This window comes from Mirounga angustirostris, unplaced genomic scaffold (genome assembly GCF_029215605.1).
Source record: "Mirounga angustirostris isolate CCGP_5_RB_7025 unplaced genomic scaffold, mMirAng1.0.hap1 SCAF_4, whole genome shotgun sequence".
NCBI classification, from domain to species: domain Eukaryota; kingdom Metazoa; phylum Chordata; class Mammalia; order Carnivora; family Phocidae; genus Mirounga; species Mirounga angustirostris.
In genome coordinates, this window is record NW_026991712.1 from 60,892,401 (window position 1) to 60,919,391 (window position 26,991).

At 38.1% G+C, this 26,991-nt stretch overlaps 1 protein-coding gene across 10 annotated transcripts in view; it reads left to right on the forward strand.

The window, feature by feature from the left end:
* EYA1 (EYA transcriptional coactivator and phosphatase 1) overlaps positions 1–26,991 on the forward strand; it is a 358,798-nt gene that overhangs the window by 327,834 nt on the left and 3,973 nt on the right. For all 10 annotated transcript variants that reach the window (XM_054512561.2, XM_045896404.3, XM_045896403.3 and 7 more), the window contains 5 exons: positions 7,349–7,407; positions 7,518–7,678; positions 8,658–8,772; positions 8,903–9,024; positions 13,473–13,573. In XM_054512561.2, coding sequence (XP_054368536.1) covers positions 7,349–7,407; positions 7,518–7,678; positions 8,658–8,772; positions 8,903–9,024; positions 13,473–13,573 — 558 coding nt within the window. The remainder of the gene's footprint in view (positions 1–7,348; positions 7,408–7,517; positions 7,679–8,657; positions 8,773–8,902; positions 9,025–13,472; positions 13,574–26,991) is intronic.

Below are 26,991 nucleotides of genomic sequence, written 5' to 3' on the forward strand. Positions count from 1 at the left end.
TCTGGAAATCACTCCCTTAAAACCTCTGTCCCTCAAATACTGGTCACCCCGTAATGCCATCTGTACAATTTTAGACTTTCTGTGAGAAGGAGGGTAGTGTGGGCAGATCCACAGGGGGGTGGCTCGCCCCCCCCCCTTTTTTTTCTTTTTAAAAGCACTGCTAATCACTTGTCAAAATAAAGCGTTCGGACAATCTGTGTGTTTGTCTCGAAAGTACTGGAAATACCTCTGTACTCTGTATAATTAGACATTTTTGTGTTGGGAAATAAGAGGAAAACTTCTTGCTGGTCACTTGTGGATGTCTAAGTTATCGAGCGTGTCTCTGTGTTGTTCCATGGGGAGGTGGGAGCAGTGGATGTAATAGCTCGATGACAGATAGGAGGGGACAGCGCACCCACCGATCATTTCCTCTGCCATGACCAACTCCAGCTGGTCTCAATAGGCACGCTGATGTACAGACACAATGAAAATAGCTCGTTCTCTGGCGACTCTCTTTTTCCTTTCATTTTTACTTTGTAAAGGAAGGTATTGAAACAATTAGTTGGCAGGATGGTGTTAGTTTCCTCGCGGTAAATTTGGAAAATGAAGCAAATAGAGCCTCGATCAGCAGAATCTGGGCTTGTATAACTCAACTGCTCCAAAGACGTGTTTGTAACATTTTTATATTGTTCCCTTTCGTAACATGCAGTCTGCCTCAGTCTTCTTAGAGTCTCTGTTTATTCAAAGACTTTAGGTTTACTTGGAGTTTATGTTTCTAGTGTCATGTTCAGAGGTAGGGTGCCTCCACGTGCCGGCTATTACGTCACTGTGCTTGGCATGGATAATAAGACCCATTGGAACTGTCTTAATTCTTTTTATTAATTTTCCTAAACTAGCTTGAATGGTATGGTGGTTTTTTTACATAATTATGGCACAAGTGAAAGGCTTGGAGGAAAAGCACAACCACTACGGTATCAAAGCAGAATAAATATTTGCAGAAAAATTCTGCCATAACTTAATATTTTGCATATGAGCCTCTGTACACAATCTGAGTTATTCCTGGGGCTTGGTCCAAAAGAACATGTCTGTGGCCCGGCCCTGGAAGGCCAGAGATGATGACGGATCAGAAAAAGGTCAGCCTGAGTTGCAGTGCCAAAAATAATGACAGGAGGGACCAAAAAGGCAGAATAACAGCGCAGCCAGGGTTCTGAGAGGGAATGTGCCTTTGCCACATGGCTGTGAGATCGTACCCCATGTGGCTTTCTTCATACTCCCAACACCAGGGCTGGTAGTCGGCTGCTTTATGTGTTGGCAGTTTTCCCCAGCCATCCATGTGAGCATTTTAGAATCCGGCCCCGTGAGTGCTTAGATGTCTGCGAGCAGAGGGCCAGGAGTAACTAAAGCTTGCTCATTTTATTTATTTTACTCCTCTGCAAAGCACAGGCCTTGGGACATAAAGGGAACGCCAGGCGAGTGTAAACTCTGGTCATTGGTTTGTGGTGTTTATCTGCAAGATGCCTGTAGAACCCTGTCGTGGAGAACAGAGGTCGCAGGCTCGCACCTGTGGGCTCAATGCTGCACTTCTGACTGTTGCCATCTGCCTAGCCAGATCCTTTCTGGGCCTCCGGCCTCCTCCTCAGGACACGCTTTGTCAAATGCTAACACTTAGGCTCTCACCGCCTACAATCATGCTCTGTACCCTCCATCCCTGGCAAAGGCCCAGTTACCCAGTTACCACAGTGGCTCTCCTGGGACGATTTCCCTCTGAAGTGCCAGTCATTGGAAGCCCCACTGGTGAGATACAGGGCCGGGGCTTGTCCTGGAGGATGGAGGACTCCCATCGGAGCTCCAAGCTGGGAGAGGGGGCCGTGGTGACAGTTGCTGGGCCCAGTAGGAGTGGGGCAGGCGAAGGGGAGGATATGTTTTGTAGCTGAAGTCTCCTGAGCTCCAAACAAGCCACAAAGGATCTAGATGGAAGCAGTTGTGAGCATCATGCAAAGTGGGTGAGGAAGAGACCGTGAGTTGGGGGGGTTACAGACCTAGTATCTCAGCACTTACCTTATTTAACTTTTCTGAGTCTTCATGTTTTGTATCTGTGATGGGTTATACCATTGCATAGTAGTCCACTTTCACCATAAATTGGTAACGCTAATTCAGCTCACTTCGGAGGAAGAATGTCTGTGAGGGAGAGAAACCATGTGCCTGCCTCTGCAGGGTCTCCACAGAAGTGTAAGAAATGACTTATTGAGGGGCACCTGGGTGGCTCAGCTGGTTAAACGGCTGCCTTCGGCTCAGGTCATGATCCTGGAGTCCCGGGATCGAGTCCCGCATCGGGCTCCCTGCTCGGCGGGGAGTCTGCTTCTCCCTCTGACCCTCCCCCCTCTCATGCTCTCTGTCTCTCATTCTCTCTCTCTCAAATAAATAAATAAATAAATCTTAAAAAAAAAAAATGACTTATTGAGTAGTTTGCCACCACTTTGGGGAAGGAGGAATATACTCTTCAAGGGATACCAAGTGTCAAAATAGGACATTTAATCAAGTGTCAATGGCTCTTGTTGCCCAGGTGCTTTAGGATTTCTGAAAAGGGTGCGGCCAACCTCAGGTTGCTTTAGCAGCAATCTAAATTTGGTAATTGTAAAATTTTCCTAGTGAAGGATAGTCAACAACTTGGCCTAGCACTGGCCCTGACTTTCTGAGAATTTGTGCTATGTTGGTGTATATGAAAATTGATTAAATAAAAATGTTAATTATATATTCCTCTACTATTGACTGATACAGAGGCTTTATGCAAAAATGTTGCTGATTTTGACCTCCCTTTGAAAAAAGCCATTGTCAAAAAATAACTCTCTTCCCACCTCTCAATCCTTTGCCAGCTCCCATAGCAATTCTCAAGTCTGTAACTGAGAGGGTAACAAAAACCATCCTGTAAGGGGAGGGAACCTGCTTGCTAACTCCAGAGAGTTCCCTTGCATGTCTGGGAACTAAGTCTGGGCTATTTCCTAGAGAGAAGGACAGCTTTCCCGGTAAGTGCCACCTTCCCCCACCCCACCTCACCACCATGCCTAAGTAGTGGTCTGGCATCCACAGTCTGGGATCCAAAAGCTATGTTTTGTTTCGGTTACCACAGCTTCAGTGACTGTGAACCATCTCTAGCAAGTCTGACATTTATCTCTTGATTGCTTTCATCACAAAAGCATCGAGGATAAATGTTGGGCCGGCTGTCCCTCCCCCACCTAGCAAAACACAATTTAAGTTTTTCAGACCTCTGCAGCTCTTTTAGACTAAATAGAATTCAGCTATTCAGCAGGAGGATGTTCCTTTGACTGTTCCTCAAGGCGGTTCTGCAGCATTTACTCCCATTGTAATTTATCACATATGTAGTTAATTAGCTTCTGTCTTTCCTGCTAAACTGTACGTGCCTTGAGGGCAGGAGCTGATAACTGGATGCTACTTCCCAAGCCAGCTACTTGCTGTCACCTGCTAGCCCTTGTAACTCTTCCCGCCTGATACCTGATCTCCTCCTTGTGCCCCCCTCCTGCCTCATCCTCCAACACACCAGGTTCTCCTGCCTCAGGACCCTTGAATATGTCCTTTCCTTGGTCTGCAGAGCCATTCCCCAGACCCCACACAGCATTACATCATTCCCTTGCCTGCTGTATTTTTTCTCCTTAGCAGTTATCAGCACCTAACATATTATACATTTTGCATATTTTCTTGTTTGGGAGTTTCCCCCACTCGAATGTGTTAGTTCCAAGATGGTAAGGATTTTTGTCTGTTAAATGTTGCATCCTTAGCATCTGGAACATAGTAGCCCCTTAATAAATAATAGGAGACATGAATGAATAAATGACCACCTTTCTAAGCTAAGGCACCCGTTAGCCCGTTCAGATGGGTGTTGAGTGTGGAATCTACCAGGAGTCCTGAGAAGTACTACCTCCTCCCCAAATGAGGCCCCCAGCCAGATCCCCAAACACAATAGGGCTACCTGGGGCATCTCCAGCCTCAACAGGACAGATTAATGCATAAAACCTGCTAAACTGACTGACCTGGCAGTAGTGGGCCTGAGACATGGGAATGCTAGGCAAAGACTTGGCCTCAGTAATGACTTCAGTGCCTTAAAACCCTATTGTGGACTTTTTGGCGATTTATTTCAAAAATACATTTTCAGCACATTGTCTTTTTAGAATAAAAACTTCCTTTTCCCATGGCATTCTATATGTTCTGTACTCTGTATTAAGCAGCAAAGTAGGGTTTTTAGGAATATGTCTTGGTGCCTAGAAATATGGGTATCTTCCATTCTTGTTTTCTGTGTCTATAGATTCTTCCAGTGGGCTTTTAATTTTGTCATGTTGTTTCAGTGGGTCCAGAACTCCTGCTCCCCTCCTTCAATTATCTAATTTTCTGAGTTTAAAACACATTTAGAAACTAAAAAACAACAAAGTCCAGAAAGCAAACATGAAAACCTAAAATTAGGCCCTTAAGAAGACAAGCAAAAAACTAGATAGCTTCCAAAGAAAAGTGCGGGGGAAGGACAGTCTCATCTCAGTGGAGAAGAGAGAATTTCAGATGTCAGGATGCAGGGAAATGCATTTTCTAATTTGAGAGTAGATGCACTTAGAAAGATTTACATATTCCACATGTATCGAGATACTTCTGTATTTTAATATTCTCCATTTTGAGGAATTAAAAATTTTAATAGGTAAACATCAAGGTAGTAAAACAGTTTTTCATCAAAATAAAAACCTCTTTCCCGAGACATTTCTACCCAGATGTAGAAGCTCCTACCAAGACTTGGTTGCTAAATCTTCAGTATGTATCTTATCAGATTTGTGCAGCATAGTATTTTTCTATCGTTAAGGGACATGGACAGTTCTGAAAACATATTTTACATGGACATTGTCATGGTTTCTTTTTATTCCTGGGGTAACCAATTAGGCCCTTTAAAAAATGCTCCTGATGTTTGCATCTATTTTCATGAAAATCATTCCACGAAGCAATTCTCCTGATAAAGAATGAAGATTTCCTTGTTGCCGCCACACCCGAGTTGATCAGATCTCTGAGAAGTGAGTTTGGTGTCTGCAGGTAAAAGCTCAAAGCCGTTGACGCTCAATTAGAGGTAACCAAGATCCTGAACAGTCCTTCAAATGAGGGCCTCAGCCCTGGGAACAAAAAGACTGGGATAAAGCTGGCGGGAGAAAACAAATACAGGATGTGAGAGGACAATAGCAACAATGGAGTCATTAACAGTCCCTGGAGGATAACTGGCTTCTGTTAGTCACGGAGATTTACAACTGCATTCGTTTAAGAAAAGCCTCTCAACACCCTGCCTTTCCAAGGAATTCTCCCCACCCCTGGAGTTAACTAAGTAACTTGTAAGTCAGCTTTGGTGTGATTCCTTGAATTAAACCCTTTTTAACGGAGCTTTTCCTCTTGGACTTCCTCACCTTCCACCTCCTGTTTCTCCCCAAAGAGAAGAATCTTCCATTGTGGCACTCTGGCTTTTTGAGTTTTTCTGTTTTTGTTTGGGGGGAGTACACTTTTTTGGTTTGTCTTGGTTTCCTCGTCTGTTTTGTACACTCACCATGCACCCTAAAAGAGTTGTTTACCAACAACATAAAAAATGTATTTCTGGCTAGATAAGGGGCAGAAATGTCTACACTCATGATTTAGGCACTCTTTAAACCCAGAATAAGTACCTCGTTGAAAAAACACAACTATCATTCATCTTCTGAAATATGATTAAATTAATAACTCCAAGAAGTCCCCAAACATGTTTTCCAGGAATGACCTCTTTTTAAAAATGTTAAATTCACGGTCCACATGTGCGGCCTCCTAGACTCGCTTTTCCTCTTTCTTATCTGAGGTTATGGACCTCAGGAGAGCAGGGGAGGGTTACAAGGTCAAAGTCTTTTCCTCCTTGGAACTTGCTGCTTGCTGGGAGGCGGTTGCCTGGAAAGTAGATGCTTTAGAGAAGAGGTTGGGGGGTCACGATTTTAATTCTGTTAAGCAACAGCTGGTTTGAGTTTCTTTCCCCTTCTATCTCCTGCTCCCTTCCTCACAAATCCATGGAGAGAAAAACATTTGTTCAGAAGGAACACACAACATAAAAATACACCTTGTGTTACTGTGGTACTTTAGGACTGTCATTTTTGTTACAAATTGTATGTTGAGCACTAGATGGATAGGCTAGAGTTTACAAAATTATACAGGAAATATAACCAGCGCCTTAGCCAAAAGAACCTTTCAAAATACAGGCCACGTACCTGGAAATCTTTTAATAATATTTTTAAACTAGAACTTTTAATGAAAATAAGTATGATAAAATAAGTATGGGGTATTCGGAGCCTGACTCCAAAGAACCATGACTGAAATACTGAAGCACGCCAAAGTGTGGGTGCCTTGTCTCTGGGTGGGAGACCTTGTTGTGTGTCTCTAAATTAGTATGCCGTCATTTCTTCAACAAATGTATACTGAGTGTCTGCTCCGCACACAGCTATGCTAGGGACTGGGAATATAGTGGTGAGAAGTCGGGGTGTTCATATGCAAACAGGTGCATAATCATCAAACCAGTCCAGTAGAGCTGTAGTCCAAAATCACAGCTTCCTATTCGAAACAGTTTACATGTGGTTTGGGATTTAAAAATCAGCTCTGTTCACATAACATTATTCTATAATCCATAAATCCAACACTTAAAAGGAATATATAATAGTGAAACAGTTAAAAAAAAAAAAGTAAAAAACACCACATGGTTTTATTGTTTTTATTTGGGTTTTGAAGTCTCCCATGCTTTCTTCCTCCTACACACACACACACACGCAAAGACTAAAACTCCCATCTCTCAAATCAATGGCAAACCAGTAACAGATTTTTTCATCTGGGTTCCTCAGCACACTGGCCTCAGGCTCTGTTGGTGTGTGGCTCAAAAGCAATCAGAGGTCATAATTTCATTGGCAGTTAGCATCAGGTTTAATTTTTCTAGCATGTTACATTTACCGAAATGTCTGGTTTCAGTTATGCTTGGGCATTGACTGAATCAGCTTTGAGCAGCATGATGTCTTCAGGTACCTGAGGTTTATGGAACACATATGCTAATTGTTTTCAATCACTTTCCTTTCTAAACACAAAAATGTGTTTTCTGAAGCTGAATAACAGTAGTCCTTAAGGACATTGCTCATTTTTTATGTTAAAAGAAGACCTGAAGTAGGCAAAAATATCAACTTAACAAGACTGACACCTACTGATTGACATTGTTGAAAAACAGTCCAGTTAAAGTTCGGGGATTTTTTAAACAGTTGCGTGTGATTTTTCAAAAAAAAAAAATGAAGATGCTCCTTGAAAATGAACCTGTACCATTTTAATTGCCTTTTAGGAATGTGACCAAGTTCATATAGATGATGTGTCTTCAGATGATAATGGGCAAGACCTAAGGTGAGCACGTTGAAATGTGAAGTAATTTTCTCCATTTTATAGTTTAACGGCTCAGCCAGTGGAGATGAACTTTGTTTGGTTAACGGTGGGCTTTTCTTGCATCTAAATAGCACATATAACTTCGGAACAGATGGCTTTCCTGCTGCAGCCACCAGTGCTAATTTATGTTTGGCAACCGGTGTGCGGGGTGGTGTAGACTGGATGAGAAAATTGGCTTTCCGCTACAGACGAGTAAAAGAGATCTACAATACCTACAAAAATAACGTTGGAGGCAAGTAACCACCACCGGGATCTTACCGGATTATTAAGATAGTCTAGCTAAAATTCTCCAAGGACCACACACTTACGCATCACACTTTTTTTTTGGATATCATAGCTTTTTTTAAGAGCGGTTTCATCTGACCCGTGATTATTCTGCTGTGATTTAGTGACAGAATATTAGACTTGAGCCAGGCACCCTGGCTAGTCTTATCTAGTCCTCGCTCCATTCCTTCATAGTGTGTGGGACCTGGAGTCAGTTTCTTGACTTTTCTGATACTCATTTGTCCTTCCAAGGAGATGTGGCATTAACTACCTTTGGCCAAATCACTTGAGATGGACTGTAAAGCTCATTCATCTGTGTTGCAAAATGGCTTTAGCTTACAAGGGAATATGTTGACTTAATAATGAAAAGTTTAGGGGTGTGTTGGTTTCCAGCATGGCTAAGTCCACATGCTCAAAAGATGACATCCAGAATCTCTTGCCTAGGCTTTCCTTTGGGTAGGAGTCATTCTGGATCAGTCCCTCCCATAAGGTGGCATAGGTGACCACTGACAGATCCAAGTTTATATTCTGTGAGTTTAGCACCTCAATCGAGTAGAAAAATACCTTCCCCAATAGATTCAGCAAAAGTTCCAAGACTGACTTGCACTGGCCACACTGCGGTCCTACACCTTCCCTGGGAGCCAGAGGGTAGCGTTGGCTCTGTCCAAACTCCACGAGTAGAGGAATGGTGTGAGCCGACTCCTCAAAAAGAAGAGATGACTTCCAGAACCAGGGGAAGGGATGCTAGGAATGCAAAGTCATTGGATTTTGCATGTTTCCTACAATACTAAATAAATATGTGTCAAATGAATGCTAATCTGTGAAAAATTACCTGATATACTATAAAGCTTGAGGGTGATATTAGGAGTGGTATTAAATGTTTATTATTTATAAAGTTGACTAGACACATCGGTAAGGAAGGAATTCCTGTGCTTTTAAATCCACAGGCCTGCTTGGTCCAGCCAAGAGGGAAGCCTGGCTGCAACTGAGGGCTGAGATTGAAGCCCTGACGGACTCCTGGTTGACACTGGCTCTGAAAGCGCTCACGCTCATTCACTCCCGGTAGGCTGTCCCCGAGTCACTCCATGGTGCTTTTGCTGGAAAACAGCCTTGGCTCGTGTTTGTTCACTCTGGAGATTCATTTTTCAACAGCCTTCTTTCTTTTTTTTTTTTTTCTTTTCGGTTCTCATAGGACGAATTGTGTGAATATTTTAGTCACAACTACTCAGCTTATCCCAGCGTTGGCGAAAGTCCTGCTATATGGATTAGGGATTGTATTTCCAATAGAAAATATTTACAGTGCAACAAAAATAGGTGAGCTGCTGTTGCTTGTTTTATACTCAACTTTTTCCCTTCAGGCTGGTAGAAGTGAATGAGTAAAAGTAAATGAGACTTTTTTCATAATGCCAGGTGTCAGAAACCTAGAAGAAGAATTTAATTTTATTGTCAGCATTGCCTTTAGACATCAAGAGAAACATAAATCATAAGCCATGCAGCTTAATTCAAAAAATGTTACTTTACTGGCTAACATTAAGAACTATGCATTTTAGCCATTGTCAGTTGAGCATCAATTCTGGATTATTATCTTACTTGCCTTTTAGATAACATCAACAAAAATATCTAATAAACTAAAACAAATAGTAGTATAGAGATATACGAAGTATAAATGAAACAATTCTAATAGCTTTCTTTAAATTATCACTGGAACTTTTTTTTTTTGCTTTATTTTAATTCAGCGTGTATAAACAGTTAAGTTCCCATTTTTGTTATGGGGATACCCCAACAAATTAAGTTCTTGAAAGAAGGAATCACAGTTGGAGAAAGATGACTAATGTGAAATTTGGTTAGAATATAAACCAAGACAGACTAAAAGTGAGATTAAAAAAAGACATGACTCCTGTTCTTACAGAATTCACCATCTAGTGGGGGAAGCAGACATCTAAATAACTGTAATATGACAAAGACGTATGTAGATGAGCATTTTTATCACATATTTAGTAGATGTGCAGAACTGTACTAAGCATTTTACATATTAAAATCATTCTTCACAACCTTTCCATTTTACAAATGAGGACACTAAATCTCAGAGACTTAATTGTCCAAGTTAATAACCAGTAAAGGTAAGGGTCAAACTAGCTCTGATTCCAGTGTCCAGACTCTTTTCCATACCATAGGGAGTTCTCTACCACTAAGTGCCTGAATGTGCACTTGAATGAGAAAACATTCACTCCCACCCAGGAGGAGGCAGAGAGCAAGTGTCTGTGAATACTAAAAGGAAGAAATGTCATTTGAGCTGGGTATAGAAGGATACAGAAGAGTTTCGTAGGCAGATGGGCTAGTGAGAGCAAAAAACAGAGACCTTAAAACGTGCTCCCTGCTGAGAGACTTGTAAGTGGTCCTGGGTCATGGGAAGCTGAAGCTGGAAAGGTAGACTTAGGTCTAGACATATGTGGCCTTGTTTATCACCCTAATGAGATGTTATTTCAGTGAGTCCTGGGGAAGGGGGATGAGGATCCTAGTAGACGGGAAGAAGGTTGTTTCTGGCTGCTCAACTCTATCTAAAGAAAAAAGGGCAAAAATGGAATCTAATTCTCCATCCAACTATACTTGTATACTTCCAATACTTTTCTTTAAAAGCATTTACTAAATTATTGCTAAAGAATTACTTTTATAATTATTTGTTCATAGTCTGACTTCCCTATCAGACTGTAATAGCCACTGAGTCTGTCTGTGTTGCTCATCATTGTAGCCATGGTGCCCAGCACATACCAGGTGCTCAATAAATGTTACTTCAATAAAATGGATGAGTAAACAGTTGTTTATTCTGAAGAAGGCTGACACAGAGGTTCTTTTTAAACACCTGGGTCAGTAATGACACTATTAACTGATGGGGAAAATCAGATGTGATGGGAAAAATAAGAGTTTGATTTTATTAATGTTGAGTGTGAAATATTCACATAGTCCTGTCAAGTTGGAAATAGCTGGAGTTGGAGAATAACTGCTGCCTCCTGAGAAGCACCAAGAACAGAATGCTAGAAAATACTTAGAAAGGAATGGGGCACCTGGCTGGCTCAGTCGGTTAAGCATCTGCCTTTGGCTCAGGTCCTGATCCCAGAGTCCTGGGATGGAGTCCCACTGAGCAGGGAGTCTGCTTCTCCCTCTGACCCTCCCCCATCTGGAGCCTCCTCTTTCTCATTCTCTCTCTCTCTCAAATAAATAAATAAAATCTTTTTTTAAAAAAGGGAATGTACCAAATAGAATTCCTGGTAGCCCAATATAACCAGATTTTTTTTATGTTATCATATCCATAAAAATAACTGTTTACATTAAGTCAGATATTTATGCTATCCATAACAATAAAGAGGAATCATGCTGTGTTTTGTAAACAGGAGTCCATGGTAAACATTTATCAGCACATGAAAGAACAATTTCCAAAGAAGTTTATAGAATGGAAAGGATAGTGCTTAATTAACTCCCCAGAAGGAAAGAACAAGTAGTGTATTTATTACATGTCATGCGCATTGAACTTTAATCCTGAATAGTTTAAATAATTTGAAAATATTAGGATAATAGAAAATTATAACAAGTATATATTAGGTATTTTTAATGGGCATTTTGTTTGTGATACTGAACTTTAATTTTTATCAAAACAGAATTAAAAATGATTTAAAAAAGTGGTAGGAATTATCTCAAAACCAGAGGTAGAACCACTTTTCTATGGTATTTTTAATAAGAAAAGTAAATGGGGAGCCTATGTGGCTCAGTTGGTTAAGTGTCCGAGTCAATTTTGTCTCAGGTCATGATCTCAGGGTTCTGGAATCAAGCCCCATATTGGGCTCTGGGCTGGGCATGAGCCTGCTTAAGATTCTCTCTCCTTCTCCCTTGGCCCCTCCCTCCTCTCATGCATGTATTCTCTCTCTCTAAAAAAATAAAAAGAAGTAGCTATTGAAACTCCTCTAGTTTTGCTAGTTTTGCAATCAAATGAGATATAATTTGGGGGTCAATGCAGAAAATCCAGGAATTTTCCTTATAGGCAAGTGGCAGTCATTGAAGGAGATGATTAGTATCTCGTTTAGCGGGGCTGTGATGTTCTTCCAGATAAAATGGATTCATCAAAATGAAAATTCCATGTAGGTCCTCTAATTAACTTCTAAAAGTCAGCTTCAGTTTCTCAGTCTTTATTATGGAAGACATCTATGTATGTGACCCAGACTTCACAGTGAAGCCTTAGGAGATAGTATACAGGCGAGAAATTTTTTTGTCTACCACAGCCTCACCTGTAAATAACATTGAGTTTACCTTCCTTTTCCCATGAAAGGGAAACTTGGCAAAAACACATAAACATTTCCCTCTAAGGAGGAAAAGTTTCATGACATCTAAGTTTTTGATTGTATATTTTTGCAGTGAAAACTACACTTTGTATTTGTTTCTTAAAGTGATTTAATATTTCACAGTTTAGTGGGCAACTAAAGAAGCATTGAAATTACATCCTTTGAATAAGGCTGGCCCGATTTTTTTTCTGTCATATGCAAACCAGAGATTTTAGTGCAAAATACAAATATAAAGCAGACATTTGTTTAAGCAAACAAGCAATTTGTTCGTGAGTATATCTGATCCTTATTTGAAAGAGATGCGGGCCGCTCAGCCATTTACATTTGAAAACTATAAACTGCCCCATTGTCCATTAAAATGACCCTCTTGGCAGTGGGGGACTTGGAACAGCAGTTTCTTCTCTAAAGGAGCAACAATGGCTGCATTAACTGCAGGGATGTGCCTCCTGAGAGCCCAAACCAACTCTTGACATGGGAAAGATAATAGATAGATAAAGGTATTCTGTTACCTTTATCCCGCTTTTCCTCTAGGAAAGTGCTTTATTGGACATTAGATGCCTGGGTATGGCAGGCGTGATCTCTCTGTAGTGCCCCAAATTACCTGACATTTATTTCAGAAACAGCTTTACCAGAACATTTCAAGTAAACACATTAGGTTTGGCGGGGGGTCTTTCATTCAAATAGAATCCTAACTGGAAAACAAAGCAATAAACAGATTCCACTGTTTGATTTCTCCTGCTATAACAAAACCTGTCAGTTTTTTTTTTTTAATCCTTCTCAATAGACTTGGGATCAGATATTATTTTCGAAGTTTGGTATATTGTGAAACATTTTTTAAATCAAGTTCAAATATGTTGCCAGAATCAGATGTCTTCACTAAGTCTCAGCTGCTAGGAAAAAAAGGACTGCTGCAGAACTATTTTTTCCCAAATGCTCTACTATGACTGACTAGATCCTACTTTTTAATAAATGAGCCCTTGGGAAAAGAATACTAAAATTGACAACTTCCCGGTGGCTCAGTCAGTTAAGCATCTGCTTTCAGCTCAGGTCATGATCCCAGGGTCCTGGGATGGAGCCCCAAATCAGGCTTCCTGCTCAGCAGGGAGTCTACTTCTTCCCCTGCCCCCCCACCCCGCGCATGCGCGCTCGCTCGCTCTCTCCCTCACATAAATAAATAAATCTTTTAAAAAATAAATAAAATTGACAATTTCCAAGGGACAAGTCACCACATGGATAATTTACAATTTGTAATTTACTGTGCTGTTTCAGATTCTACCCAAATGGCATCGAAAAGCACTCTCCTTCAGTTTGTACAAGTAGGATAGAGTTGAATCAGAAGCATAAAGGAAGTATTTTGTATAAAATGTTCAAGCACTGTAGCACTGAGTTACTCAAACTTTACACTTTTTATAATTTACTTTTATGTATTAGGAAAGGAAAGCTGTTTTGAGAGGATAATTCAAAGGTTTGGAAGAAAAGTGGTGTATGTCGTTATAGGAGATGGCGTGGAAGAAGAGCAAGGAGCAAAAAAGGTCAGTGTTCCTTGATGGTGCATCTCATGCCATTTAATTTTTTAGTCTTCAAAATGTTCATAGCTGGATCATTTAAACAAGTTCCATTTCTCTGAAACAAATTACAAATGTGTTCAGAACTGTAAGCAATGAAAAAGGACAGAGTAGAATTAAATAAATATGGTCTTTTTGAAGAGTGCCCTACACAAACTCAAAGGTCGTGGATGGTTGGTCTTTGCAGAACGTAGACTTTTAAGCAGAAAGGAAGGTTTCGTGCTGTAGCCGTCATCCAGAACAGAGATAACACATTTGCTGTGCTCATGTGAGCATGTCCCATTCTGCCCCATGGCAGAGATTGCCAAGTGATTAAAACCTACCTGAGCCTGAATTCAGCCTAAGAACCTTCTAAACATCACTTCAGAAAGACTCTACCAGTTGGTCGGAGCTGGTTTGCCAAACTCTTTGCTGCCATATAGTGTCTCATTTGTATCCCAAGGTCAACACCTCACCTCCCCTGGGACACTCGGAAAAGAGGAAAGGGTTGGAGCCAGCCATGAGTCCCTTGACTCCCAGGTTGCCCACCATACAGCTTTTTTTTCTTCTGCATCCCTGCGAGTGTCATTCTACCATTTCCCTCAGCAAAACCTTGCTAATTAAGTGTATTCCATTGCATTTCAAAAGAGGAGGAGAAGGGGACCACTTTCTTCACTTGGGGACCACTCAGGGTCTTCAGTCTAGACACAGCCTACCTGGACAATCTTTCTCACCCCAGCACTTGGCATTGTAGTCCCTTCGACCATGCCCAGCACTTTCTCCCTGCTGTCGCCTCTGCTTGGAATGTTCTTTTCCCCAATGCCCTACTGTCACTGTCTTACTCATTTTTCAAAATCCAGTGCCTGTTCCACCTTTTCTATTTCCCTTATTTGTAAGAGCTTAATTATAATAGTGCTCACTCACACTTTAATTGGAGAAGTTGTAAATAGCTTGGATGTTTGAGCTGAGAGCCTGGGTTTGAATTACAGCTCCACTGCTAACCAGTTCTGTGACTTTGAACAAGTTATGTATCCCTCCTCTTTCTCGTTCCTTATCTATAAATGGCAATAATAACAGCATCGAGCTCATTGGGATATTTTAAGGATTAGATTTAGTTAAGATGTAAAACTCATAACACAGAGCCCGGTACATATAAAGTGGGCAACAAATGATAGCATTGTTATTATTTGTAGATATGCCTGTTTCAGCAATAAAAGGTGAGCTCAAGAGGTAGGGATCTTATTTTGCTTAGTTTGTTGTTTGAGACTTTGTTTTCAGTTTTGTTTTTTTTTATAGCTCCCTAAATCTTGATGCAGTCATACTCTCTAAATATTTTTTAAATTGCAAAGCATTAAGTATTTTATGAGGTTACCCAATAGAATTATTTTCCCTTCCTTTCCCCACACACTGACTCCTAGAAATCACTGTATATTTCCACGAAGGATGTAGCAATTCAGCTCTTCTGGAGTATTCCAGTACGTAACAGAAGTGACCCATAAAGTCACCAGAACATAGATGCAGCATTCAGCACGACACGTGGCCAGCCTTCTTAAGAGAGCCTAAAGATGATTTAATTCACCTTCAGTGCCTCTGAATTCTAATAAAAGCAGAGAAACAGACCCTAATTTTATAAATAATAGATTATTTCACTTATACCCATTGATACACAATGTACCAGGATTACATGCTTCCCCAAGTGGGATCAGTGCAGATGGAAACCCACACACACTTCAGATCTAGTAGAGGCTGATGCAAAGCTGCATTTGCCGTATAACCACTAGTTCTGACCTTCCAACTTTACCAGTGGGCAACCACCATGATCATTAGGTACATCTGTCATCCCTTTGGGCTGTTTTCATAAAATGAAATTTTTCCCAGACTAAATTACAATACCCAAAACTCAACCCCAGAGAGTGAAAGAGGATGTTTGATGGGAATCCAGACTCAAGTCTTCTTCCTGGGAAAAGCCTCTGGAATCCTCCATGCCATTCCTAGACAGGACCCCCTAGTGGCTAGCGGGGTAGACGTGCACATTTTCAGCAGCATAGAAATGAAGAGCCACATCTCATGCCCCTGCAGCCCAGGGCCAAAGATGCCAATCTGCCCACGTGGCTAGTTGTCCTCCCTCTAGTAGTCACCAAAAAGTTTAGCTTCAGAAGGTTGCCAAAATGTGGCTTTCTAGCTTGTGGTAGGCAGAAGGATGCTTATAAAAGTGATGACTTAAAATGCAAGGAATCCTTTGGGCCCTAGCAAGGCTTCTGTGTGGGTAAGTCGCTTCCTAAACCTTTCAGAGTAGCAGGTTTCTTAGATGTTCATCATGGGTGAACATAACATGGAAAAGGTAAAGGAGTTCTTGGTTTGATATTAGAAGTGGAAGTGGTACTGGGGCTAAGAGCTTTTGCTGTCTCTGCAGAACAGTGAAAACTGTTTCCACTGTTTAGCTTTGGATGTGTTATTCTTTTTATTTGGGATAAACACACCTGTGCCAAAAAGAATTAGGCAGCTGCCTATGAAGAACATCCTGTTTGGATTTTTTTGACTGTGAATGAGTATTCTTAGCTTCAGCTCTCTGGTTTGATGTTGTGGGATGAGTATATGTGGTAAGGGTCCAATAGTACGTGTTACAAACAATCTCTTTGCACCTTGAGACTTACCAGTGTGGGAACTCTAACAAAATTGTGACCAGGAGTTATAAGACTGTTTATTGTGTATGTACAACATACGGATTTTTGAGAAGGTTCAGATTCCTGATAATCTCGCAGAAAATTCAGATGTCATCAATCTATCATCCACAGTGACGAATTGACCATTCCTTTCTTATATTCTGTCTAACCTTATTAGGTTAGCTAGTATTTAAATAGCAGTATTTTGTGCATGAGTTAAGTAACAGGGATCTAATAATTCACAATAGAGGAGTTTTTCTAAGTGGACTTCTGCACAGAAATAGAGAATATTTAACTTAGGGAAAATGCTTAATTTAGGGGAAAAAGAATACTATTCAGCAATATCCCATTTTAAAAACTATATATAAAATTCAAGCTAAAGAAATAAATTAAGAGATGGTTATCCATGCTGTCAAAGGATTAATAATCATAATGGTGAGAAAAAAATATTGTTATCAATTATAAAGCCCTTATCGTGTCCCACACTTTCTTTTAGGCACTTTCTACCCATTATCTCATTAAATCCTCATCATAATTCTATGAGGAATGAGTCCTTCGACCCACTTTATATATGAGAAAACCAAGGTTCAGGAAGGTGAATAATTTGGCCACGATCACATAACTTGAAAGTAGCCAAACTAGGATTTGAAGCTAATTATATCCGTAAGATGGAGCACAAAGTTCCTTTAAATTATAAACTTGATTTACATATCCTAAATATGATTTGATTAAAAAAGAATTTTCATGCTTATTTTTTAAATTATTAGAATAAAGTGTGCAATATTTGCTTCTTTCCTTTTGGGAGGGAGATAGAACTGCTTAAGTGTTCTCTTTCTCCTAAATTTACATTCATGATTAAAATTTTAAAAATAAATCATCGATTCTGATATTATAGCTTGTGAGCATTTTAGGTTATTAAATAAAATAGTGAACCAGTCAAGTTCTGCAAGTTTGAGCACTAAAATGTTTTGCAAAATCAAAACATTTTGCAGGGGCGCCTGGGTGGCTCAGTTGGTTAAGCGACTGCCTTCGGCTCAGGTCATGATCCTGGAGTCCCGGGATCGAGTCCCGCATCGGGCTCCCTGCTCGGCAGGGAGTCTGCTTCTCCCTCTGACCCTCCCCCCTCTCATGTGCTCTCTCTCTCATTCTCTCTGTCTCAAATAAATAAATAAAATCTTAAAAAAAAAAAAACATTTTGCAGTTTTTCTAAATCAATTTTAACCATTTAGCTTGTCTCTCCTAGTTTCCTAAGTCCTTTTAAAAATCTAATAGAACATTCTTTCTTTTTCCCTGTAGAGATGTCTTTCATCTCTCTAAATAATGTTCTTTTGCTTGAGGTAGTTACTTTTTTCAAGCTCAGAAATGAAACCAGTAAGTATTCTGCCAGTCGCCTGTTTCGTTATGGTCAATCGAAGTCTGTTCTGTCATCTTTGTTCTCTTTGCCAATATAGTCCCAGGGCTTTCAGTAATTTTATCTAATTCTATATCATTAAAACACACCCCATCAAAGAGAAGAAGTTGAAAATACCTTTGTTTATTTAAAAGAACAGATTTCTTCCAAAAAGATCACATGAAAGAGCTCTCTGCAAGCACCTCTTTGTTCCTAGAGAGACTGCAGAGAATGTGAGAGGAGCCATCTACCTATGGATAACTTTCTCTGACCTGGATCTTTTGTTGTCAAGATCTGCCAGGCTTCCTTTTTTATCATGGGATTCCATGTTTCCCTAATACAACGTATTTTGTATGACAATGATAGGCATATGTATGATTTTTAAAAAGTCAAAATGTAAGTCTTCCGCATACCAACAGCAGTTTTTGATTCTAGAGTAAAAGTGGCCTTCTTTTAGAACTCCACAACTCAAGTAAACTTACTTTATTTACTTTTCAGAGAAATACTTAAAATAAATCGCTTGTGAACACCAGGGAGAAAATGGCAGGTATCCATTATTCTGCATAATGGCAAAGGTTCCATCAATAAATGTCCATTTCATTCATTCATTCATTTTTTTTTAAGTATAGCTGAACCCATTACATTAGGTTCAGATGTACAACACAGTTATCCCACAACTCTATACAATATAGTGTGCTCCTTACAAGGGTAGCTACCATCTGTCCCCATACAATGCTACTAAAATACCATTGATTATATTCCCTTGCTGTACCTTTGATCACCATGACTTACTCATTCCATAACTGGAAGCCAGTACCTCCCACTCTGCTTCATCTATTCTGCCCATCCCCACCCCCACCCTTGTCACCTCTGGCAACCACCAGTATATTCTCTGAATTTATGGGGCTGTTGCAGCTTTTTTGTTTGTTCATTTATAGGTTTTGTTTTTTAGATTCCACACGTAAGAGAAATCATATGGCATCTGTCTTTCTCTGACTTACTGCACTTAGCATAATACCCTCTAGATCTATCCATGTTGCCAGAACGGTAAGATGTCACTTTGTTTGCTGCTGAGTAATATTCCTTACTATATACACCACATCTTCTTAATCCATTCATCTATCAGTGGACACTGAGGTTGCTTCCATATCCTGGCTATTGGAAATAATGCTGCAATAAACATGAGGATGCATCATATCTTTTTGAATTAGTGTTTTTGTTTTCTTTGGGTAAATAGTAGTGGAATTACTGGATCATATATTTTGTATTTTTAATTTTTTTTGAGGAACCTCCATACGGTTTTCCACAGTGATTGCAGAAATTTACATTCCCACCAACAGTGCATGAGGGTTTCTTTTTCTCTACATTCTTGCCAACACTTATTTCTTGTCTTTTTGATACTAGCCATTCTGATTGTTACAAGGTAATAGATCATTGTGGTTCTCATTTGCATTTCCCTGATGATTAGTGATGTGCTGAGCATCTTTTGATGTGTCTAATTGTCATCTGTAGGTCTTCTTTGGAAAAATGTATATTTAGATCCTCTGAATAAATAACAAATTTGTTTTTCGGGTGTTGGCTTATATAAGGTCTTTATATATTTTGGATATCAACTCCTTATCAGATATATCACTTGCAAATATCTTCTCCCATTCAGTTGGTTCCCTTTTCATTTTGTCGATGGGTCCCTTTACTATGCAAAAAGCTTTTTATTTTGGTGTGGTCCCAATAGTTTTTGCTTTTGTTTCCCTTGCCTGAGGAGACATCATCTAGCAAAATGTTGCTAAGGCTGATGTCAGAGAGATTACTACCTATGTTTTCTTCCAGGACTGTGATGGTTTCAGGCCTCACATTCAAGTGGTTCATCCATTTTGAGTTTATTTTTGTGTATGGTATAAGAAAGTGGTCTAGTTTTATTCTTTTACATGTAATGGTCCAATTTCCCCAGCACCGTTTATTGAAGAGACTGCCATTTCCCTACTGTATATTCTTGACTCCTTTGTTGCAGATTAATTGACCATATACATATGGGTTTATTTCTGGGCTATTTCATTCCATTTATCTATGTGTTTGTTTTTGTGCCAGCACCATACTATTTTGATAACTACAGCTTTATAGTATACCTTGAAATCTAAGATTGCAATACCTCCAGCTTTGTTCTTTCTCAAGACTGCTTTGGCTAGTCAGGGTCTTTTGTGGTTTCATACAAAATTTAGTACCATTTGTTCTAGTTCTGTGAAAAAATGCTATTGGTATTTCACTATTGATTGCACTGAATCTGTAGACTCCTTGGGATAGTGTGTGAATTTTGACAATATTAATTCTTTGAATCCATGACCATGGAATATCTTTTCATTTGTGTCATCTTCAATTTCTTTCATCAGTGTTTTATAGCTTGCAGGTATAATTCACTCATCTTCTTGATTCAGTTTATTCCTAGGTATTTTATCTTTTGGGTACAATTATAAATGAAATTGTTTTTTTTAATTTGGTGTGGTCCCAATAGTTTTTAATTTCTTTTTGCTACTTCATTATGAGTTCTAATACTTTTTTCCATGCATCTTTAAGGTTTTCTATGTATAGTATCATGTCATCTGCAAATAGTGACAGTTTACTTTCTCTTTACCGATTTGGATGGTTTTTATTTCTTACCTCATTGCTGCAGCTAGGACTTCTATTTTATTCTATTTATTTATCTTTTCTTTCTGATTATTCTACATTGAATAAGAGTGATAAAATGGATATCTTGTCTTGCTCCTGATTTTAGAAGAAAAGCTCCCAGTCTTTTACCATATAGTGTGATGTTTGCTGTGGGTTTATCATAGATGGCCTTTGTTATATGGAGGTATATTCCTCTGAATCTACTTTGTTTAGTTTTTATCATGAATGGATGTTGAATTTTGTCAAATGCTTTTTCTGCATCTATTGAGATTGCAAATTGAGATAATTTTCATCCTGGATTTTGTTAATGTGGTGTATCACTTTGATTTCCAGAAATTGAAGCATCCTTGCATTCACGGAACAAATCATACTTGATCATGGTGAAAGATCCTTTTAACGTATTGTTGAATGTGATTTGCTAATTTTTACTGAGGATTTTTACATTTATGTTCATCAGGGATATTGGCCTGTAGTTTTTTGGTTTTGTTTTGTTTTTGTTTTGTTTTTAAATAGTGTCTTTGCCTGGTTTTGGTATCAGGGTAATGCTGGTCCTGTGGAAAGTATTTGGAAGATTTTCTTCTTCTCTATTGCTGAGAATATTTTCAGAAGAATACATATTAACTCTTCTTTAAATGTTTGATAGATTACTCACTTCAGCAGCACATAAACTAAAATTGGAACAATAAATGTTTAATAGAATTCACCTATAAGTCCATCTGGTTCCAACATTTATTTGTTGGAAATTTTTTATTACTGATTCAATTTCATTACTAGTAATTGGTCTGTTCAGATTTTCTATTTCTTCCTGATTTTTAGATTATGTATTTCTAGGAATTTATCCATTTCTTCTTCATTGTCCAATTTGTTGGCATAGGACTTTACATAGTAGTCTCTAATAATACACTGTATTTATGGTGTAGGTTGTTAATTCTCTTCTTTCATTTCTGATTTTATTTATGGGAGTCTTCGTTTTTTTTCTTGATGTGTCTGACTAAAGGTTTGTCAATTTTGTTTAACTTTTCCAAGATCCAGCTCTTGGTTTCATTGATCTTTTCTATTTTTTTTAAGTCTATTTTATTATTTCCACTTTGACCTTTATTATTTCCTTCCATCTACACACTGGGCTTTGTACTTCTTTAAGTGTAAGTTTGGATTATTTATTTGAGATTTTCCTTGTTCCTTGAGATAGGCCTGAATCACTATAAATTTCCCTCTTGAAACTGCTTTCACTGAGTCCTAAAGATTTTGGACCTTTGTGTTTTTATTTTCACTTGTCTGTATGTATTTTTTATTTCCTCTTTAATTTCTTTATTGACCCATTAGCCTCCACATCGTGTTTTTTCCAGCTTTTTTTTAAATTGATTTTAGTGTTATGCCATTGTGGTGCAATGATACTTTTGAAATGATTTTGATCTTCTTAAATTTATTGAGACTTGTTTTGTGGCCCAGCTTGTGATCTATCCTGGAGAACATACCAAGTGCACTTGAACGAATATGTATTCTATGGTTTTTGGATGGAATGTTCTGTAAATATCCGTTAAGTCCATTGAGTCTAATGTGTCATTCAGAGCCACTGTTTCCTTGTTGATTTTCTGTCTGGATGATCTATCCATTCATGTAAGGGGGATGTTAAAGCCCTCTACTATTATTGTATTACTGTCCTTTTTTCCCCTTTGTGTCTGTTAATAGTTATGTATTTAGGTGCTCCAATGTTGGATGCATAGATATTTAAATTATTATATCCGCTTGTTGGATTGATCTCTTTAAGACTATGTAATGCCCTTCTTTGTCTGATATAAGTATTGCTACCCCAGCTTTTTATTTCCATCTGCATGGAATATCTTTTCCATCCCTTTACTTTCAGCCTGTGTGTGTCCTTAGGTCTGAAGTGAGTCTCTTGTAGACAACATATAGATGGGTCTTGTATTTTATCCATTCCTTCACCCTGTGTCTTTTGATTGGAGCATTTAGATCATTTAAAGTAATTATTGATAGGTATGTACCTACTGCTATTTTTTTCATTGATTTCTGGTTGTGTTTGTAATTTTTTCTGTTCATATGTTCTTTTGCTCTCTTTCCTTGTAATTGATGGATTTTTTAATGCTACATTTGGCTCTGTTTCTCTTTCTTATGTGTCTATTATTGATTTTGGGTTTTTGGTTACCATGAGGTTTGTATATAATATCCTAAGTATATAGCAGCCTATATTAAACTGATGGTCAGTTAAAATCAAACACATTCTAAAAGAACTTCATTTTTAATTCCATGTTTTATAGTTTTATAGTTTATATATAGTTTATATATGTTGTCATAGTTTACATCTTTTTATTTTGTGAGTCCCAATGAGGTCTACACCATGAAACATAATTAAAATGGCAACGTTTAAAGAGAAAATTTTAAAGGCAGCAAGAGAGAAGCAGTTAGTTACATACAAGGGAAACGCCGTATTACTAAATAAATAAGTGCCTATTTGGTGTGTTCATGGAGGAGGTGGGTTCAGGGTCTTCCTGCATTGCCATCTATACTAGACAAACTCAAAAAATGTCCATTTTAAATGTGAACTCCAAAATTTGCTGAAATCCAAGATGAAATGGAGAATCTGATTAATGCTCAATTCTAAGCTTGAGAAAAATGAGAGCTGCTTTTGTAAAAAAAAATATTTTTAATGTATTTTTTTGCTTATAGATTTTGAGACGTGGGGATTACTATCACCAAGTACAGTGAATTTTATTATTCTAAAGCTATTTCACTTAGTACTTAATGAGAACATTATGTATGACAGGTCTTGAAATGTATTTCATCTTTGTTCTTAATTCACTGCTGTCTAGAGTAGGAGCAGATATGCAAATAATAAAAGAGCAATGCTGTCTAATAAATTTTTAGAATAATCTATCTTCCAAGATATATTTATTTAAAGTTTGGGAAGTATTTGTACCTCCATATGCAAATTTTCTAGAGATAATATGAAAGCAAAGCTATGTTCTTTTTTTATACAAATGATAACTATACACCTTTTTCTGTACTTTTTTTTTTTTTTACAATATATCCTGGCAGTCCATATCAGTACATGGAGTTCTATAATTCTTTTAAATGGCAGCATTGACATTCTAGTATTTGGATGTGCTACACTTCAGTGAGTCCCTTGGGGCTGAACATTTAGGTGGTTTCCCATATTTACTATTACAATCAGTTCTGTAGTGAGTGGGCTTTATGTGATTGATGCATGGGCAAGTATATCTGTGGGATAAATTCCTAGAAGTACAATATCTCAGCCAAGGGTTATGTCCTTTTGTGATTTTTAACATTTTATTAATATATTCTTCAGCAAAATCCAAATTACATGTGAGTGTCCATGAACCCGGTTTTTATGTTAGTGATTTTATGTATAACTAGAAAGGATAAAATCATACAGTATTTATCTTTCTCTAACTTACTTTACTTGGTGTAAGATCTATCCATCTTGTTGCAAATGGTAAGATTTTCTTTTTTATGGTTGAATAATATTCCATTATCTATAGATGCCACAAGTCTTTTATCCATTCATTCATCAGTGGACACAGGTTGTCTCTGTGTCTTGGCTATTATGAATAATGCTGTAATGAACATAAGGGTACAGATAGCTCTTCAACAATGTCTTTGTTTCCTTTGGATATATACCCAGAAGTGGAATTGCTGGATCATAGGGTAGTTCTATTTTTTACATTCCCACCAGCAATACGCAAGGGCTCCCTTTTCTCCACAGCCTCACCAGCATGTTATCTCTTGTCCTTTTGATAATGGCTATTCTCACAGGTGTGTGGTGAGTTCTCACTGTGGTTTTGGCTTGCAATTCCCAGATTAGTGATGTTGAGCATCTTTTCATGTACCTTTTGGCTGTCAGTATATCTTCTTTGGAAAAACGGTATTTAGGTACCCTGCCCATTTTTAATTAGATTAGTTGTTTTGCTACTGATTTGTATGAGTTTATTATATATTTTGGATATTAATCCCTTATCCAGTATATGGTTTACAAATATCTTTCCCCATTCTTTAGACTGTCTTTCCATTTGGTTGATCATTTCTTTTGTTATGCAGAAGTTTATTTTCAATGCAGTCCATTTGTTTTTTTGCTTGTGCTTTAGGTGTCATATCCCCCCAAAAATCATTGCCAAGACCCATGTCAAGGAGTTTTTTTCCTATGTTTTCTTCTAGGAGTTTTCTGATTTCTGGTCTTACATTTAAGATAGGGATCTAGTTTCATTCATTTATGTGTTTGTAGCCGATTTTCTCAGGACCATTTATTGAAGAGGCTGCCTTTTCTCCACTGAGTGTTCTTAGCTCCATTGTCAAATATTATGTGACCATATATATGTGGTTTATTTCTGGGTGGTTGATTATGTTTTATTGATCTATGTGTCTGTTTTAGACCAGTAATATACTGATTTTATTACCATAGCTTTATAATGTACCTTGAATTCAGGATTGAAATCAGGATTGTTTTGGCCATTTATTTGCAGTTCCATGTAAATTTTACGTTTGTTTTTTCTACTTCTCTAAAAAATGCCACTGAAATCTTGGTAGGGATTGCACTGAATCTATGGGTGGTTTTGAGTAGCATGGACACTTAAGCAGTATTCTTCTAATTCATGAACATGGATACCTTTCCATTTGTGTATGTATTTAGTTTCTTTCATTAATGTCTTTTGTTTGTTTTTTAGTGTAGCTATTTTTTACAAGTCATTTGGCATTAGTGCAGAGAAGGACTACTGATTTTTGTATGTTAATTTTGTATCCTGTAACTTCACTGAATTTGTTGGTTAGCTAACACTTCTATGGCATCTTAGGATTTTTTATATATAAAATCATGTCATCTGCAAATAGGTTTTCATCCTTTTCAATTATAATGCCTCTTTTTTCTTGCCTGCTGGTTGTTGTCAGTGGGGGCATATATGGGTCATGCAGATTATTTTATACATCTGCAGTCGCTACAATATTCAAGTCATAGACTTTATTAAACCTACAAGCAACCTTCAAAAAAACCTTCATTTTACAGATAAATAAACTGGGACTCCAGAAAAACTGTCATAATTCAAAATCATATAATGTCAGAGTTGAGAGTATAACCCAGTTCTCCTCATCCTGGCACCTGCTTTTCTTTTGCCACCATCTCTCTCTGATGTCATATAATAATTGTTTCAGGTAATACTGAGGTGGAAAAAAAAAATGTTTTCTTTGCACCCAATTGTGCTGGGAAGCTCTTATACATTCATAAAATCTTTGCATCAGTATGTGGTGAATTAGGGAAAATAGTAGTTCTAATTATTTGTGAACATGAGTTTCCTCTCCCCTAGATTCAGTCTTCTTATAATGACTCACTTAATATTAAACAGACATCTCAAAGTAGAAGCCCAATAATTTTTGTAAGAATGGAGCTGATTATAACAGAGATCATATTACCCTTCATGTTACGGAGGGTAGTTACATGTTAGTGCTGAGGATGGAGTTGTTGTTCTTGTGTGGGAATGTTCCCAGAGACTACCTCTTTCCTTTCATATACACCTAAGGTTTGCCAGTTATTACTGTAGAACCTTATGCACTTTGGCTCAAATGAATGACCCCATCATCACTGTATTGTAATGAGTTGGGTCTCTAATATGCCACAGGCATATTTCATCATGTGAATCTGTTTCAGGGTGCTACTTGATCACGTGGTTCTTAATAATACTGTACAGGAAGATAGAAGCTATTAACTCCAGGGCTTTTTGTGAATAACCTCACCTTTCCATAATTTGTTTTGAGAATAGTTTAAAACAGTTTATATTACATGTACTCTGGGCTGGAATCAACTCCTACACCTGTAAAGAAAAGACACATAACCATTGTATGATTTTGTTTACTATGGAATTAAATCCCTAATTTTTATCTTAACCATGTACCAAAGAATTAGTTGGATTTTTTTCAGTTCCCTTTCCAACTTCTCTGCCATTCATTGCATTCTACAATACATACTGCTGAGTGCACCAATGGCTCTCAAATGTGTTTTGTCGTCTATGGGAAACACATCTAATTTCAGATAATCGACATGCCAAGAATTTGGCTGAACTTACTTTGGAAAAAAAGCATCCACTTCTTACAAGTACTTTTATATTTACGTATGAAGGTAGTTGTCCTGAAAGTTTCTGGATAGCTATCTGAAGAGCCTTAAGCATTCTCTGCTACATCCTGAAATAACAGAACAAAAGAACTATTCTACAGCTCCCTTTATTCAGTTGTTCATGAGAAGCAGTTTTGGGGAAGGGCAACAAATCTCTGGCAAATTAGAAATAAAGGAATATTAAAATAGAAGTTAGTAGATGGTTAAATATACAAGAATGCTGTATAATAGTTGAATACTTGAAAACTTTTAAACTAGTGAACGATTTTCCTTAAAGGATGGACTTGAAATTTAGTAAAATGAGCAGGATGCTAAATAGGTACATACTATATATACATGATTTCAAATAGGAGTGTGCATATCTAAAAGATATAGAAAAATACTTACGGATGTTATCTGGATAGTGGGATTAGAAATTTGCATTTCTCTATAAAACAAGTTCTACATTATACAAGTATTTTACAGGACACATGGATTTTTATTCTAATAACATAAAAAGAAGGAAAGCTTTCTACATTATAAATGCAAACATTTTTCAGATCTGATCTATAATTTTTCA